Source organism: Alligator sinensis, unplaced genomic scaffold (assembly GCF_000455745.1).
Source record: "Alligator sinensis unplaced genomic scaffold, ASM45574v1 scaffold100_1, whole genome shotgun sequence".
Classification (NCBI taxonomy): domain Eukaryota; kingdom Metazoa; phylum Chordata; order Crocodylia; family Alligatoridae; genus Alligator; species Alligator sinensis.
The window spans coordinates 1,591,996-1,610,225 of NW_005842193.1; the positions used below are offsets into that span (position 1 = coordinate 1,591,996).

An 18,230-nucleotide genomic window follows, 5' to 3' on the forward strand; every position below is an offset into this window, starting at 1 on the left:
TTGCCGCTCCCTGACTGCAGGTCCCGGGACTCCACCAGAAATGGAGGAGAGCCCTGGCCCCCACTTCCCCGCAGAGTCCCAAGACCTGCACAGCAGGGGGTGGTGAAGGCAGCTAGCTCTATTATTTTTCTGTAGTCAACAAACAAGTGAGTGCTAAGAGATGGCATTTTCCAAGGGCTGCCTTGTGTTTTAAAATATTTAGCACCACTGTTCTAGCCTAACACTGAAAGCAGAATTTGACCTGGCCTCTATGAATGACAGGTGTAGCAATCTGGTTGGCTTAACTGAAACCAGTGTGAATTTTACCATTAATTTAAATGGAAGCAGGATATCCAGCTATGTTTTAATGATTTCTGAAGTGTTCGGCACTACAGAATTGAACTACAACCACTGTAAAGGTTAGAATGTTAAATATTGCTTTTTTTTCCCCATATCAAATCAAAAGGGAATGTCAATGCCTAAGAATTTTCCCAATGCACATGATAATGAAATTCAAGTATCAAACAAGTACAGTACCTGAGTTGATAAAATAACGGAAAGATCTGGGACTAGAATCAGGATCATGACACAATATACTGAAACCTTCAATATTGGTTCCAACAGCTAGGTCTACTGGAACTGCAAGTGAATAGGAATTGGGTGTACAAACTGGTTTTTCATCATTCACTTCAAGAACATTGACAGTTACCTGAAAGAAAAGAACAGCTGCTGAACTGGAATTCTTCCATGGTGGTGTAACAGAATACTACCAATCCTACTAACTGTTGGGATTTGTTCTTTTACACACATTTGAGCTGACAGTAGTTGAAGAAGACTAATGGATCTAGCCCATCTAGTTTCTACCTTGAAATTGTTGGCCTTCATCTAATTTTTTTTTACTCATGGTCCTTTGAAAATATTGGAAACAAAGGAAAGGTTTCTTAAGGTGAATTATGTGCTAAAACTACAGTTTCTTGTATCTGGTGTGTCTGAGTTTTTTAAATGTTTAAATTATGGCATAGTCAGAATGGAATATAATAGTACTACTTTGCTCTTAATACATATAACCTGTCACACAAGGGCTTCAAAGCACTTCACAAGGACTACTGTGAAGTATTCATTCCCCACAGTGGGGGCTCATAGATCGGAGGTGATGGAAGAAGCGGGGTACCTGGATGTGCTGGTCATTCAGAAGATAACTATAAGTGGTGTCCAAAAAAGGCTTATATAATTCCATGGTATATTAAGTGATGGATCTTTAGAAACAACAAGGAAGCCTTAGTGCCACTGTACAAGGCATTGGTAAGATCTCATTTAAAATATTCTATATAGTCCTGTTCTCCTATGTTAGAAAAAAATTAAATGGGAACAGGTGCACAGACCAGCTATTATGATGATTAGGAGAACAGAGAACCTATCTTAGGAGGATCGATCAGAGAAGTTTTGCTTGTTTAGCTTACCAAAATGAAGGTTGAGAGAGAATTATGATAACATTTTATAAATACAATCATAGGGTGAATATTAGGGAGGAAGAAGAGATATTTAATAGAGCTGTGCGAAGCTTCCGTCCCCAATTCGATTCAGTAGAGATGCAGCCAAATCTCTGAATCCAAGTTCAATCAGAGGACCCTTTAATCTCTCCTAATCAAATCGGAGAGATTCTGAAGAGATTCAGACATTGAGACAGCTTTAAATGTTTTTTCTGCACACCTCTAGGTGTGCTGAGTGCTGCGATGCTGGGGTGCATGGAGCATCCCACAGAAGTGCAGGGGGATCCCCAGCACACTCGGCAGCAGACCCAGAAGTGGACCAGAAGTACTTCCAGTCCACTTCTGGGTCTGCGAGGGAGCACGCTGGGGGGCCCCTCTGTGCTCCCCCGGCTCAGCGACTGGTGCGTCCTGGGTCTGCGGGTGGTGACCAAGGGTCCTCCCACAGCCAATCGCTGAGCCAGGAGGGTGCGGGATGGCCCCCAGGCATACCCCCCCAGTGGACCCAGAAGTGGACCAGAAGTACTTTCGGTCCACTTCTGGGTTTGCCGCTGAGCACATGACGCGCCCCCCTGCACTCTTGTGGGACACTCCATGCGCCTCAGCATCACAGCAGTCACAAGCCGTACCTGGTACCTGGAGGTACATAGAAAAAATATTTAAAGTTGTGTCTGTGTCCGAATCGCTGATTCTCTGAATCAGCATCGAATCTTCAGATTCAGCTGACTCGAATCAGGGAGTGATCTGAATTAACGAATACAAATCTGAATTGAATAGTGCCCGCTTCACACACCCCTAGGATTTAACTTAAGGGCAAAGTAAGTTCAAGATTAATTGGTTACAAACTGGTCACAAACAAATTTATCCTGCAAATTAAAAGATCTCTAACCATTAGAAGAGTGAAGTTTTGGAATGGTCTTCCAAAAAAGTAATGGAGGCAAAGAGCCTGAATTATTCAAGATGAAGCTTAATAAATTGCTGAAAGGAATAATGTCATAGGATAAAGTAGTAATTAGAGCCTGTGACATGGGGTTTTGAGCATCAGGTGTTCCCTTCAAGCGATGAAGAGAGACTCAAATTTCTGTGTGGATGGCTTTCATATGTGGGTGCTGTCCTGTAATCCCATACTGCCGTCTTTCTGTAGAGCATCAGGAAATTCTCCCACTCTCCCTCCCTGAACACATTATTTGGCTCCTGTGATATTTTTTTCACTCCCTCTGAAGCACAATACAGTGACCATGACTAGAGGTGGGCAGCTGGGCTTGTAACAGTTCTTAGAAACCTCTTGAATGTCTGGCTGGTGAGTCTTGCTCACTTACTTGAAGCCAAACAATCCCTAGATTTCCTGTTGGGAAATAATTTTTCTTTCTGTCAGATTGGCAAGGTCTGTGGGAAAGGGGTGAGGGAGTTGCCTTCCTCTGAAGTGCAGAGTCTGGTTCTCTTCCTAGGAAAAGAACTCCCTATAATTACAGTGATGAGTTATTAGTGGCTAGGGACACATCCAGGCTGCGGGGAGGGTGGTTATATCCCCCTTCAATTACCATATTTTTGTGCATATATTCCATGGGGTATAAGTGATTTTACAAAAAAAAATGGATGGGTGTGGGCTATATGAGGGTGTGGGCTATCAACGCACCTTTTTTTCCCCACTGGGCCCAGTCCCGGTCTGAGCCGCCACAGCCATGGGGGCCGGGGTGGTCTGGGCTGCGCTGCTGCTGCTGCCACGGGGGCCAGGGCGGGCTGTGCCGCCTCCCCGCTGGGCCTGGGAAGGCGAGGCTGTGTCACTGCTGCAGCGGGGGCTGGGGCGGGCTGCACCACCTCCCCGCTGGGCCTAGGAAGGTTGGGCCGTGCCACCGCTGCCGCGGGGGCCGGGGCCAGGGCGGGCCAGACTGTGCCACCTCCCCATGTATATGCGACTGTGGGGAATACTCGGCTGTGGCGTATACACGGACTAATTTACAAAAATACCATTTTCCACGGGTTATACGTGGGTGCGGCTTATACCCATGGGTGGGCTATATGCACGAAAATACGGCACTCTTTGCTTCCTGCCACCTACAGCAGCTGAGGGCCCAGCCCTGCCAGAGCTGGGCTACCTGGCCCCTCTTCCCAAGCCAGGTGGACAGCCTGTCAATCCTGCTAGCCTGGGAGGCCAAACCATTCCCCTTTCCAAAATCCTAGATCTGCTGTTGGTGGTGGCACTTGTTTCTCCTGCTCTTTATCTATGGCACATTATAGGGTTTTTCCCCCTAAAGGCTGGGATGTGTGAAAGGGGCCATTTCTGTGAACCCCTTTGTACACATGGGTGGTACTGAACACACGGGATGGGACTCAGTGACCCAGGAGACCCCTTCTAGCAGTGATGTAACTAGGATAGGACAAATAAGATAATTGCCTCAGGTACCAACTTGGTGGGCGAGAAGTCGCTGCTGCCCCTGTGCCCCAGGCACCCAGCTGAGCCCCGACACTACTGTCCTTTAGTCCTCCATTCCAACACATTTAATAGTAATTCAAGCCCTGATCTGTGCGAAGAGGAAACCCTGCTCTGTAGGTCAGTCCTCCCCAGTGTGGAGATGAGAGGCAGAGAGGCAAACCCTCCCCTCAGCTTCCTTCACACAACATGCTTGACTGGAATGGAGAGCACCTGCTTCTGTGCATGGCCAACCTCCACAGTTGGGGTCTTCGAGACAACCCAGACTAGCAATGGCAAAGCACACGCCATGTTGCATATCATCGATGACTGTCCATTGACTAAGTTCAGCGGTGGACTACAGGAACTGCACGTGGCCACTGAGGATGCTATTGCATGGCTCAGCAATTATGCACATGCTGACTGACTGACTTAGCCCCAAAATACACTAGTGAAATCTAATGTGAGGCAGTAGCAGAGCAGAGATACTCCAACCAATACAGGGCACAGTTTGCACACAGTAAGTTTAGTGCTTTGTGGATACAAAAGGAGAATCTCAAGCTGCGGGGAGCACAGAAAGATAACTTACTACCATGGGCGCTGAGTACGCAGAGGCCCAAGGGCCCTGGCCCCTCTTGGGAAGATGGTAGGGTGAAAACCTGTCCTTAATTGAGCAGGACAGTCCCAAAATGAACACATCAAGTCCTGGTCCTGGGCTGCATGATTCCAGGACAGCATTTGTCCTTGATTCCTAGTATCGTGCAGGCATCCGGGTTTTCCACTCATGGTAGAAAAATGTGGGAAATGGTGGGTTTCCCCATGCAGGCTGACACAGTTCCAGCCCACAGGGGGATGTAGGGAGTGGGACACAGGGGACACGTGTGTACATGCACAGGAATACAGCCCCAGGCAGCAGAGAAGAGCAGCTCCCCCAGCTGCCTGCAGGCAAGTCTGAGGGGGGGAGCAAATAAAGGCCCCTACAGTGAGGGAGGGAGTGGGGCAGGGGCTGGGCCTAAGGGTGCTGCCCAGCCAGGATGGTGCATGGGGGCTGGCGCAGGACAGAGCCTGGGTGGTTTATCTAGCAGGTGGAGGGGGGGGCAGCTTCCTGCCACAGCATGCACTCCCAGGGAAAAGAAATCTGGGGGGCACATGCCCCCCCATTCCGTGCATGGGGCAGATGTGGGCTGCTCTCTGCAGGCTCAGGGCTCCCACCTGCTGCCCTCTCCCAGGAGACCAATGCCAGCCACACCCCCAAGGCAATACACCCCCTGCCTGCTCAGCAGCAGCAGGGGTGGCAGCGTGGACTTGTGCCCCCGTTGCTGCCAGATGGGCAGGAGGCACCTTGCCAGGGTAGTGTAGCCAGCACGGGCCTCCTCTGGGTGGGGGGAAGGGGCAGCAGGATGGGGAGCCCCAAGCTGTCAGAGAGCAGCCCTCATCTGCCCCCATGCCCCATGGGCTCCACTCAGCTCTGCTCCAGCTGTGCCCCCGGGGGGAGGGGGATAATGACATCATCTTAGGCCCCCACCCCAACCCTGGCAAAAATAAAAGTCGCACCTATGCTTACTGCACCACAAAATGTCAAGCAGGGAAGACTAACAGGCTGATAAAATAGTATTTTAAAAGCCCAACAAAGTATAGAATAAGGCCTTAAATCATTTTTAATAAATCATGGCATCTGTCGGAAAGTGAAGGAACCCTTCATCTTTCCTGAAACCAAGCTCTGTGAAGGGACAAGCTTCAAGGTCTCTGTATCACTTAAATGGGATGTAATCTACAGGGGTGAATTTTGTCTCCTGCTGACCAATGTGTTTCACTTAATAACTCACTATTCTTGCCAGCGACAAGGAAGAAAATAGTAGATAAAGACAGTCAGGTGCACAGAAGTGGGGCAGATTTACTCACAGAAACTGTAGCAGTCTTCTCACTGTCAGAGGCTTGCACTGTGAGAATGTACCTCTGAGTTGTTTCATAGTCCAATGTAGCTATAATTTTCATATCTCCTTTCTCTGGGTCAATCCAGAATATATTTGTGTAACCAAAAGTGCCACCCCCACCTACAATAGAATATGTAATTCCAGCGAATGGCAAATCTTTGTCTGTGGCACTCACTTTTCCAATTTTAGATGTAGCTGAAAAGAAAAGAATTTATGTTATTTTAGTGCTTTTAACACATTGAATACAAAGTAAAATATAAGGAAGATCAGGTTCTCCTAAATGAGTTCCTAGTTCAGATGATGTAAGCAGTGTTAGATGAAGGAGTGTGTTTAGATTTAACAAACAGGGAAGAGGAAGAAAGACAGCCAGAAATGTTCTATATTCTGGAAATATTTTGGGGGGAGGGAAACTTCACATCTGAAGTTCTTGCAAAAAGGTACATTTTTTGCTAGAGTTAAAGCAGTTCTATCCCATCAAACATCTTTCCCCCAACATTGTACTAGACTAACTTGGGTTCTTGGTATAAGCTGAGGGAATGGGAGGTTTTGTGCCCCAGAACAGTAGTTTGGAACTCAAGAGGAAGATTCAGTGCTCACAGACCATAGGCAGAGAAGCGAAGACAAATATAAACCACTTTTGTATCCTCTTGGTAATGAATCCTCAAAGGGTTGCAAAGGCTGCCAAAGCAGAGATGCAGCAGCCTGCATGAGCCATTCTCCAAGCAGCAGCACTACCTGGGATCTCTGCCATACACTCCTGTCCCACTGCTGATCACATTCACTGTGCCAGTGAGGGGTCTTAGAAGGCAGCTTTATGGCCATCATTTACAATGCTTGTGCCAAGACATTTGCTGTCAGCTGAACCAAGGCTTTGGGGACCCATTTATGCTGCTCTAGCCCTCCTTACCTGGTGTAAATTCTGCAGAGTAGGAATGAGGCTGTCACCCAGGAGATCTGAGCAGAATTTTTGGCACTTTCACAAATTTCTTAAATTGCTTGGGGGAATTGTGTAATCTCACCATATCTCAATCCCCCATATGCAGACTAGGAATAACAATACTTTCTTTCTCCCACCCTTTGTATGTTTTGTTTGTTTGAAGGCTAACTTGTTACTAGGTGCCTGTGCAGTGCAGCCTCAGTCTTTGAGATACTACCCCAATGCAAATAAATTACAAAAATAAAAATGGACAAAAATGTACCATGAAACATTCTTTTTGTAGCATAGCCTTTACTTACTGTACCTGGAGTAATTTCTGGAACATTAAATACATATGATGAACTGTCAAAAACTGGAAGAAACTCATTCACTGGAAGTATTTTAATGTAAATGTAGATATTATCTGGAAACATAATGGAAGATTAAGTGCTGGTTAAGTGTGGCTGTGAATTTTTTTCTGGAACTTAGTCAAAATTCACATACATCTTTTCCCATGTAATTACAGCACAGGAAAAGTTTAAACAAAAGAATAAAATGGATACTTGCTCGCATAATTAGGCCATGCAATATCTTGCACCACAACTGTCAAAGAATATTCATCCTTCATTGCTTGATTAGCTGGGTTTTCAAAATTCAGATCTCTAGCTGACTAGATTAAAAAGAAACAGAACTATGTTTACACTTCATTCTGTAAAGCCATAGTACACACTTTGGAAATGAATTTTTTTAAGAGCTTACTAATTTGTTATGTACCACTGTCCTTCAGAGTAGCGTATGCACTTATAGTCTCATTATAACACAGCTTGTTTATAACAAATCCTCATGTTTAACAATCCCAACAGCAAAAAACATCTTTTTTGTTATTTTGCTGTAGCAAATTGACTACCCTATTATACATTCTGGTAGTGTTAGAGTGATATTGTAGCCATGGTGGTCCAGGAATTATGTGAGAGGCAAAGATGTGTTTTTTGTTTTGTTTGGGGGGGGTTTTGTGGGGGAGGGGGGTATCTTTTATTAGATGAACGACATGGTCTTAGAGATCTCTTCTTCAGGTCTCTTCTTAGAAGCCTGAAGAAGGGCATTTGATGAGCAAAATTTTGTCCAGTGTTGGCCCAATTATACTGTTGGTCCAGTAAAAAGGTATCGCAAAAAATCCCTGACTTTTGGACATTTCCTGGACCATCACAGATACTACAACACTCCAACCCTACTACACCAATATAGGAAAAGCTAGCCTAGTTTAGGGTCTGTGTGATTCATCAGCTACTTTTTTATAACAGTATAATGCCAATCACACCATGTAAACTATCATTTTTCTGTGCCTTGTGCTTGCCAGTTAGTGTAGTCTTCATAGCTTTTTATCAATGAAATAACCACTATTACACACATGAAGCAAGTGGATGTGGATCTTGTAGCTGCAAATGTTGAAATTGATAATGGCACAAGGAACCCATTCTTCTTTCACACAAAAAGCACAGGTGTGAATTATAGTGTGCATTCGTCAGGACCCATGGGATTCAACTCTGGGTCTTCCATACTGGCAGAGGGAAGCCTGGGCAGCAGTGCCACCCAGCACCTAGATAAATATCAGCCTCAGCCCAGCCTGGGCCCTCCCGTGAGGTTTCCAGTGGGGGACCAGGTGACCTGGGGGACACAATGGGAGCTATGAGTCCTTGACAGGAGGGCTTTAAAACCCTCCCACTTCCTCTAGGGCCTTGACCCAGCAGCACTGTTTTCAGGTGTTCCTGCCTTGGACTCCTTCAGTCTTGTTCCTGTCTCAGACCTCCTGGCCTTGATGAACTGCTGCTCTCACCACAATCTTGTCTCAACCCTTGGTTTGACACCTAGCAGTCAGACAGATAGTTGGTTTCTGGTAAACCCCTGACTCTGGGCCTCATATCCCAGGCCCTAATCATTGTTTCTGGTTTCCTATTCCCTATCCTATTTCCTGAATTCCTAGCTCTCTTCTTGTTCTGGCCCCTGCCGGTTCATCCCTCCCCGTCCCCAACTGCCTTGCTGGATCCTGACCTAACCTGGAAATTGCTTACATCTTGGTCATAGGCCTGACAGCATTTATATAAATTTACTATTTTGAGTAGTGCGTTAATTCTTATCAGTGGAGTAAAGAGGTGGTAATGAATTTGGGGCTTATGTTATGAATATGGTCTTTCTTCTGAATTGCCAGGACCTTACGTGGCATGTCACAAATACAAAAGTAAGTCTTGAGATCAGCCTACAGTATTTAAGTCACTGAGATTTACCTATACTCCCATATAATTGTTAAAAAATGAATGTTAATTTAGTGTTGTGAAGCTCACTCTTGTGTGTCTTACACACCTTAGGAAAGACATTTCAAACAAATGTGTGGGTTTGGTTAAAAAAAGGGGGAAACAAACTACTTTCTGATTTTTTTTTAAATAAAAAGCAATTTTGCTTCATAATCTCTATAATACACAGAGAAAATTCCCACAGAGGATTTTGTGGTGCACTTTCTGTCAAATCAGTCATTCACCAGCCTTCGCTTCATTATGACATTAATTACACTAATGGTTTTTCTTGAAAAGATAATGAATCCAGGGTGTGATCTAAAGAAATGCCCTTAATTAGATATAAAAAGCTGCCTCCTTAAATGAGACAAACTGAAATAAAATCATAATTAACTGACCACAACTATTCCTGAGCCAACTGGATCCAGTGTAAATGTATTACTTCCAAGTCCAGACAATCCTGTGAAGTTAAATTTATTGTTTGGTGGCTCAACATCATTATCGTAGCAGTAATCTCTTAGGGCAAAGAGAAGTGTCCCAGGGGTAGCTGTTTCAGGTATCTTAGAGCTGTTTAAAAGAAATACATTTTCCATCATGCCTTTTTACAATTTTCCCCTGAATAGCTTCTTAATAGGTTTTAAACTATACTGTATGTTGACTTCCATTTACTTGTCAATTCAAAATCCCAGGTTCAAACACCTGAATGTGAGAATGGAGCTGGAATCTGTTCCATATTACACAGGCAGTTCCAATCTCTGTACTGGGCAGAATGAAACTATGGAGCTGGACAGAAACCAAAGGCCTATAATACCCCTTAACATGGGAATCTGATTCAGGATCTTAATTGCCCCTTTAAGTTTTAACAAGTATCTTTTTTTAAACATGTATTTCCTCCATAGATATAATATCAACATGCTGAGACATGTTGCTTCATTTGACCCTTAACTGATACATGCCCTAGGTTTGTTCTTTATCAAAGGCCCTGAAGCCAGCAACACACTCAAACATGTGCCTGCTTACTTATTTGAGCAGTTCTATTATAGCTGATATAGGACCAAATTTCAATGGGATTATCTGCATGCTTAAATTTAAACATATGCTTGTTTAGTCCTACATAACTCTTAAACTACACTTGAATTAGATTTCACTCTTACCTGAGAGAACCTGATGATATATTTTCATAAAATTATAAGATCATGACCTGTCAATCAGAAGACTATCTAATGCATTAACCAAGGAAATTCTCCCTTATCACATCAGTTTTGAACAGATAAATAGTGCTTCTTCAGTGAATGGAATATCAGACAACCACAGAGTTGCAGACAGAAGTCCCAATGTTCTGTTACAATTCTTGTCATTGTGCATGTATCTACATGTGGTATTAAAGCAAAGCAATAAACTTTGGCACCTACCATGTTGGAGTTTATTGCTCCCAGGCACCATGTTTACAGGACCACAGAACCTTGAGCCAGGTCAGAGCAGCCCTAGCTGGCAGGGAGCCCAGGAAGTCAGCCTGCCAGCCCAGAGCTGCGCTGACTCAGATCAACATGCTGTGGAGGGGCTGGCTGGAGCATGAGGGTACTCTAGTGCTGGCTGGGGCGTGACAGTGCTCCAGTGCAGGGCTAGCCGGCAGGCAGACCCACTCTGAAGCACCCTTGCGCCCCAGCCAGCCACATCAACATCTACACACGTAGTGCTGCAGAGTAAAAAACTCCGCATCAGGATAGTACTTGTATTTACTAAGTCCACCTGTGGAGTTTATTAGTTTCCTGCAGCCTAATAGGGCCACATGTATAGATGTGAGATGTTTACTATGGAGCTAATTAGTCTACTTTGCAGTAAATGTCTCCTGTAAATACGCCCTGTATATTGGTGAAAAGCTCCAGTTCCAGTTACTTTTGTACTTTACATACAATATCTCCTTTCCCTCTCCCTCCATTCTTGCTCCTGGCTGACATGGAATGGGATCAGAAAAGCTTCAGTTAATTTACCCAATACTCCTTGAGCTGCCAGGGGTTTATATCTGTGTCAAGCACCATGGGAAATATCCTTGTAACTGGTGCTCTGCCTTGGGCACAGACTCCTTGGGCTCTCAAAGACTCACAGAAGTCAACTGAGTTAGATCCAGGTTAAGGTGGGTGTGAGATAAGAGCAAGGCCCACAGAGTCCCACTTGTAATCCTTGTTCAGGCACAACTCCCTTTGACTCTGTTACAAATGGAAGCACTTATAACAGCCAAAAGCTACAGTCATGAAATGGTTAATTAGACTCACAAAGGGTAAAAGAGTCCAAATTGTGAGAAGATTATTGTATCTGGGGTCATAATACTTCATATTCAATGTTTGTAAGTTTGACTAAACATAATTGTTAGGGCTGTAACTTTTCATGTTGGGAGTCTGTTTCAGGCTCAGTCTTTTTTAAAAGTACCTGAAAAAGAGTTTAGCCATTTCTGAGAACAAGGTCAGGGGAAAATTTATTGTCTTGCAATGGTTAAAAAAAAAATTAACCACCTTCCCTTTAAGAAACTCTAGCGCACACATACTTTGGAAGCAAAAATGTGCTATTTCTCAGAGTGGTTAAGAGTATGTGTTTTGCTATCCCTGTGAAAATCCACCCAAATTAGGCCACATTATAAACCTTTGAAAATTCCCAGTTCACTCATGCCCTGTGGAGACCTCTTCAGAGTACAGCAGCTACAGTCTCTGAAGATGCCCATCCCCACTGAGCATGGCCCAGCCCCTCACAGCTCCTAGTACTGATCACACTGCACATGTGCCATCACCACATAGCCCCACTTACAGGACAAAAGGCCTCACTTAGACTTCCCTGTAACTGCTGCAGAGGTCTGTGAGGTGGAACTATAGGCTCCAACCCTGCTGATGACGTGTGAGGGAGGCCAAAACAATGCCACATGTCAGTTTTTGTTGTTTGCAGTTTGCTTTAAAAATGATTTTTAAAAAACTTAGGGAGTTCATAAACCAAAACCTGTTAGCAGAACACTATTAAGGTTGCAAAACCAAGCATGCAAAAATTAAGCAATCTCATAGCACAGGACTGAATATAAAGAAAGGGAGGTGGGTAAAGAATGGCAGAAGCTTAAAACAAAACAGCCAGAATAGTTTGACTATTGCCCCTGGAAATCAGCAGCATAGAATGAATCCACTTAATATATTAGCATAAAATGAGAAAGGAGAAAAGTCTTTGTATAGATAGGAGATATGATAGACAAGGTGATCTGCAGAAGGGCATGTACCTGAAAGCTTATCTAACATCTCTCCCAACTATACAATGGATCCAATAAAAGATATCACCAAGAAAACCTTGCTTCTCATGTTGCACAGATATTTTTGGGTTAAGATTTCAAAGCTGAACAAATCAAAGTTCATATCCCATTCACAGTCAGAGCTTACCAGTAACAGCTTATAGTAAATACCCTGTTTGAACACCTGAATGTAGCCATTGGACACTTTACTGAGGTGAGGTGTCCAAGATTGGACAATGGTCTCAGTGTATATGTGTCATACAAGATGGTATGACTAGCTTAGTACCTGAAGGTATACTGCTTGCATTCTGGTGGGTTGTCATTGATATCTTCAATAATAATTGTTATCTCTGTTTCGTTCATTTGTCCACCCCTGGGACTGTCCTCCACATGTATTAACAATGAGATTCTTGGATGTAGCTGGAATGTAGAAGCTTCGCGATCTATTCGTTTAGCCACTTGGATGACACCAGTTACTGCAGGAAAGGTATCAGAGGTTAGATCCTTGCTGTAGGAAAACTACAAGCACTAGTGTTTGAAGAGCAGATGGTCTCCTCCAGGACTCAGTGGATCAGAGAACTAGTAATAGGCTAAAGAGCCTTTTGTACAGCTGCAATACAGCTGTTTATCTAACTTTGTGAAAGGAACAGGTGTGTTTTATCCACTTGCTCAGTGAGTAGGTGTCCTCAGCACAAGAATACCACAGGCAGCCTTGGCAGAGACCAGTCACTGAATGGGCATGGATATTAGTTGCACTAGCAATACACCCATACCAGAGTCTCCTCAAGTCAGGTTTGAAGCACATGGGCAGAGCAGTTTTGGGAAATGTACACTGCTAATGCTCACGCTGTCCCCACTCTGTGGCTAGTGAGATGGTTTCATGTTTTGGTGTCATCCTTTCAATATCCTCCGCTGGTGCTAAATCTCACTTATTGGAGAAGAGCCATTCCAAGCTGGGATGTGGTGTGTAAATTCTGGTGTTCAGCCCTTCTTTATTAAGTTATGTAGCCTTTTGTCAGCCACTTTTGGAAGAACTAGATTACTTGTCAACAGTCCAGGACTATCACCAAAGAGCTAAAAGAAGGTAAAGAAATGGATTTATGCACACTCTTGGTTGTATAGTGTACTAATGTGGAGTTCTGCCAAAAGCTACAGAAAATCAAAGTATTTAAAAGAGGCTGAAGAGTCATGGAACCCAATTCTCCATTACCTTGTGTCATGACTAGCAACTTATAACTGCGGTACTAATTCATGCAGAAGTGCCAGATCCAGTGGGTTCAAGGCACTGTGGCTTCCCTTTCTCTCTCATACCTGGTCAAGTACAACTCAACTGACTAAAGGATCTGGGTCTAGAAAAATCCTAAACATTTCTCCTCCACAAGGTGGCCACAGAAGGACAAATAAAACTTAAAATGGGAGCAAAAAGATCTTCCCAAGCCTGAGTTGCTGCTTTTCTTTGCACCAAAATGCATGGCTAGATTGAAGAAGTGCTTTGTGTATTTTGTCTTACGTGGGTTTATGGAGAAATACTCATTAGGAGGACTGATGCTGTAGGTCAATCTGCTTATAAAGCCTTCATCATCTGGATCTTTAGCTGTTATATGGGCAACAATAGTTCCTGGACGCTGTTCCTCGGGAATCGTGTAACTTATCTGTTTCCTACAGTAGAAAAAGAAAGTCAACAAAGGGGATGTCCGTGATGCTTTGACAGTTTTGCACTTTACACATCCTACCGCTTGCCTTATGCTAGCTCAAGGACTGGTCTGCGTGCAGTAGTGTGGTGTTCAGCACAGTCTGCAAAAGCCTGCCTGAAAAGCACAGTAAACACTAGCTCCATGATGCAGCAGGTAGACTGCTACCAGGATGCAAGCTGTGTAGTTCAAGCATGACTGTGGTATAAATGCAGCTGAACAGACAAATAAAGGCATGTCTATACTTTTTCTAAACCATGCTAGGGAGCATAAAGCCTGGCACTTGGCATGTATCAGAAAGCTTGCTGTCTCAGGTGTGCCTATTTGCACACACCCAGCACTGCTCTGAGGTGGTTATATTACTTGTTTTAAGGGACAGCATATATGAGATGGGCATGGCAAGCTCCACTGCAGCAGAAAAGCCCTTAGTGGCCCCTCCTTACTATTTTCCCTGGTCTACAACCACTGTTAATGATAACTGTGACTTGACATTCATGAATTCACAGGAGGTGGAGACAGAAGGATCATGTAGTCCTTCTCTCTCCAAATGCATTAGCTGCTTTACTTCTATCAACATGCAGGATAAAATATAAAAAAGGGCATCAATGGAGCACTGATTCTCACTGTGAATGAATACTGTCAAGTCTGCCAGAACAATATTATTTTAAAGAGCTTTTTTCAATGGTGCAACAAACACTTAATGTGACTGAGAATTCTCCATGCTCCCAGAAACATTAGATGTGTTTTGTACAAGATCAGCTTGGTTGTCTTCATCCCTTAGTGTCAGTAGGGCCAGACTTCTCATGAAGTGCAGCTTGTGCTGTAGATACTGTTTTGCCTTCAGATGTGTATGGTTACTTGTGAAGGCTGCAGTTGCAGGGGAAGTGGGTGTTTTGAGGTACAGTTAGTAAATGCCTGTGCAAAAGCAGACCAGGGAGAGCATGCACAAAATTGTCAGAGGTCCAAGGACTATCCAAGGACTCCTTTTAATAAAAATCTGACCAATTTTGTTGAAAAAGCACACAAGTTAGGGAAGTGGATTATGGAGCCCACTCCCCTACAGAGAACATAGTGCCCCCAGGCTCCAGATCGCATAGGGTTTTACTGATAAAAGCCACCTGAATTTCATCCAGCAGCAAAGAAAAAGCTGGTACAATCTATGGAGAATTGGTACAATAGATCCCCATCTTATCTGCTGTTGCTTGCCTTCTTCCCCATCTGTTGCGACTCCTTCCTGAGTCACTCAGGAAGAAAAAGATAGCAGCAGATTGCCTGATTCTCCATTCTCCTTAGAGCAGACACCCCTCCATAACTCCTCCTATATCTGCATGGGGTTTGTGGGAGAAACAGCTTAGTCTTGCTAATTTTGAATGGAGCACCCTATTTCCATCACTCTTGAAGAAAACTGGTAGCTCCTCAGCCTACTGTTGGTAGAGCTGAACACTAATACCACTGTACAGTCATTCCAGCCACTTCCAGATGAGATTTATCTAGACTGCGTCCTGTTGATGACCTGCCTACTATCTGTCAGTAACTTCCTATGCAGTGCTTCAGGCAGATCCTTTAGAGTGACAAAGACAACAATTTAATGAAACAGAAAATACACAGGGAGGGGCGGGGGGAGGGGGGGGCTTCTTTGCATTCCTCGCTTAAATGTTTCCATTGATTGTTAATAGTCAGACTTTCAAAAGGTTGGATACCAGTGTAGGATTCTGAACACTAAAAACAGATGTACTTGCAAATATTGTGGGCACAGTTAAAAAGACCCTTTGAAACTTTGGCACTGAGAGCTTTGATTTGGAGAAAATAGAGGTTTGCTAACTGGTTGAGTTTTCCCAAACTCCCACAACACTATTAATCATGACAGAGTCAGTAAATACAAAGCCTGGCAGGCAACTCATATTCTTTTTCTACATATGATCTGTGAGGAAAAGTGATGAAGCATAACTTAGTCTTTGCCATCTCAAGTTCTTTATGAAAAGAATTTTGGTTTGTAGTGCCAGGAGAAATCCCAGCTCATTAAAGGAAGAGACCACTTCCATTAGGGATCTTATGAGATACTAGTGATTCCCTTTCCTTTAATTAATTACTGTTTTTGCACCTAAGATGTTTTGGATGCTGAAGTCATTGCTGTTATTCATTGTCTTGGGAAACATTTTGGAGGAGTAGAGAACTAAATATTTAGCACAGTTCCTATGATATTTCCAGACATGTTGATAAAATGACAATAATGGTAACACGTGGAGGAAAGAATCAGTTTAAAATACAGTATGGTTTTACAGATACAAATGGTGGTTCTGGAGTGTCATTTCCTCCTGTTCATGTGTCAAATATGATTATATTTCATAGATTTCATAGATTTCATAGACATTGGGGCTAGAAAGGACCTTGGAAGATCATCGAGTCCAGCCCCCTGCCCAAAGGGCAGGAAGTCTGCTGGGGTCATAGGATCCCAGCAAGATAAGCATCCAATTTACTCTTGAAGGTGTTCAATGTAGGTGCTTGAATCACCTCCGATGGCAGGCTATTGCAGAGGGCTCGGACAGTAAAGAAATGGACCTTGGGGGCTCGGACAGTAAAGAAATTCTTCCTTATGTCCAGCCTGAAACAGCCTTGCAGCAGTTTATAACCTGTCGACCTCATCATCCCTTGGGGCGCTCTGGTGAACAAACATTGCCCCAGATACTGGTCGTCACCCCTGATAAACTTATAGGTGGCCATCAGATCACCCCTGAGCCTGCGCTTTTCCAGGCTAAAGAGCCCCATAGATCTCAGCCTGTCGTCGTAAAGTCTGTTTTCCTGACTTCTGATCATGTGTGTGGTTCTTCTCTGGACTCTCTCAAGCTTCTCCACATCCTTTTTGAATTGTGAGGCCCAAAACTGGACACAGTACTCCAGCTGCAGCCTCACCAAGACCGAGTACAACGGGAGAATGACGTCCTGGGATTTGCTTGAGAAGCATCTATGGATGCAAGCCAGCATTTTGGTCACTTTACTAGCTGCAGCATCGCATTGCAGGTTCATGTTCATCTTGTGGTCAGTGATGACCCCCCCAAGTCTCTTTCTTCCATAGTGCTAGCCAGCGTAGCACTGCCAAGCCTATAAGGATGCTGCCGGCTTTTCCTCCCAAGGTGGAGAACCTTGCATTTTTCAGTGTTAAACACCATCAGGTTCTCATCTGCCCATTTGCTGAGCCTGTCCAGGTCAGCCTGGATTGCCCTCCTGTTTTCAGGTGTGGATGCTTTGCCCTGAAGTTTGGTGTCATTGGAGAACTTGGCCAGTCCGCTTCTGACTCCAGTGTCCATATCATTAATGAAGATGTTGAACAATACGGGTCCAAGGACAGAGCCTTGGGGGACCCCACTGGTCACAGGGCAGCATGACAATTGACTTCCGTCAATTACCACTCTCTGGGTCCGACCACGGAGCCAATTTCCCAGCCAGCGGATTGTGGTAGACCCAAGGCCACAGCTGGCCAGTTTCAAATTGGCCAGATTACAAACAAATATGAAGTACTGTGGAGTCGCATCTTACACGGGGATTAGGTTCTAAAGTCAGTGCGCAAGGCGAAAATCGCATATAGTCAAAATTACCCAGTCCCAGCTTGGCGACTGGTGCCTCCTGGGTCTGGGGGGCACCCGGGGTCGATCTGATTGCTGAGGGGGGGCCCTCAGCATGCCCCCTGGAGCACCTGGAAGTGGACCAGAGTGGCGGGCGGAATCGCCCGCGCTATTTAAATTATTATTGCTCTCTTTTTCTTTTTTTTTCCCAACGCATATAGTTGAAGTTGCGTAAGTTAAATGTGTGTATGATGCAACTCCACTGTATTTGTTTATAATCCTTCCCAGTTAATTGTTATCTTCATGCATTTCAAGTTTCAATGAGTAGGATCAAATGTCACAAACTTCTGTTATAATACTTTGTTCTTCTGTCTCACCATATCTCAGGCTTTACAAATCATGGGCCAGATCCTTGGCCTCAACCCCAGCTGCCCTCCCTATTTCATAGAGAAAGCAGCAGCTTGTCCTACAAGGACAGCTGAAATCTCCTGGCATGATGGTGACACAGTGCAGCTGGCTCTACCCTGTCTTCTCCCTCCTTGCTCTAAAGCAACGGTGATCAAGATATGGCCTGTGGACCAAATACAATCCATGGAGCTGTATCATCTGACCTGTGGGGTTCCCCATGGATCCAGAAATTTGGGAGCAGGATGAGTGGCAGCAGCTGGATGAGTTGGGCAACACTGGCCTAGGGAGCAGGAAT

The 18,230-nt window shown here is 44.4% G+C and overlaps 1 protein-coding gene across 1 annotated transcript in view; it reads right to left on the bottom strand.

The window, feature by feature from the left end:
- CDHR3 (cadherin related family member 3) overlaps positions 1-18,230 on the bottom strand; it is a 72,713-nt gene that overhangs the window by 17,535 nt on the left and 36,948 nt on the right. Inside the window, exons 9-15 of the mRNA XM_025207379.1 lie at positions 13,787-13,935; positions 12,563-12,752; positions 9,409-9,581; positions 7,294-7,392; positions 7,052-7,150; positions 5,779-6,005; positions 517-688 (exon numbers count right to left, since the gene is read on the bottom strand). Coding sequence (XP_025063164.1) covers positions 517-688; positions 5,779-6,005; positions 7,052-7,150; positions 7,294-7,392; positions 9,409-9,581; positions 12,563-12,752; positions 13,787-13,935 — 1,109 coding nt within the window. The remainder of the gene's footprint in view (positions 1-516; positions 689-5,778; positions 6,006-7,051; positions 7,151-7,293; positions 7,393-9,408; positions 9,582-12,562; positions 12,753-13,786; positions 13,936-18,230) is intronic.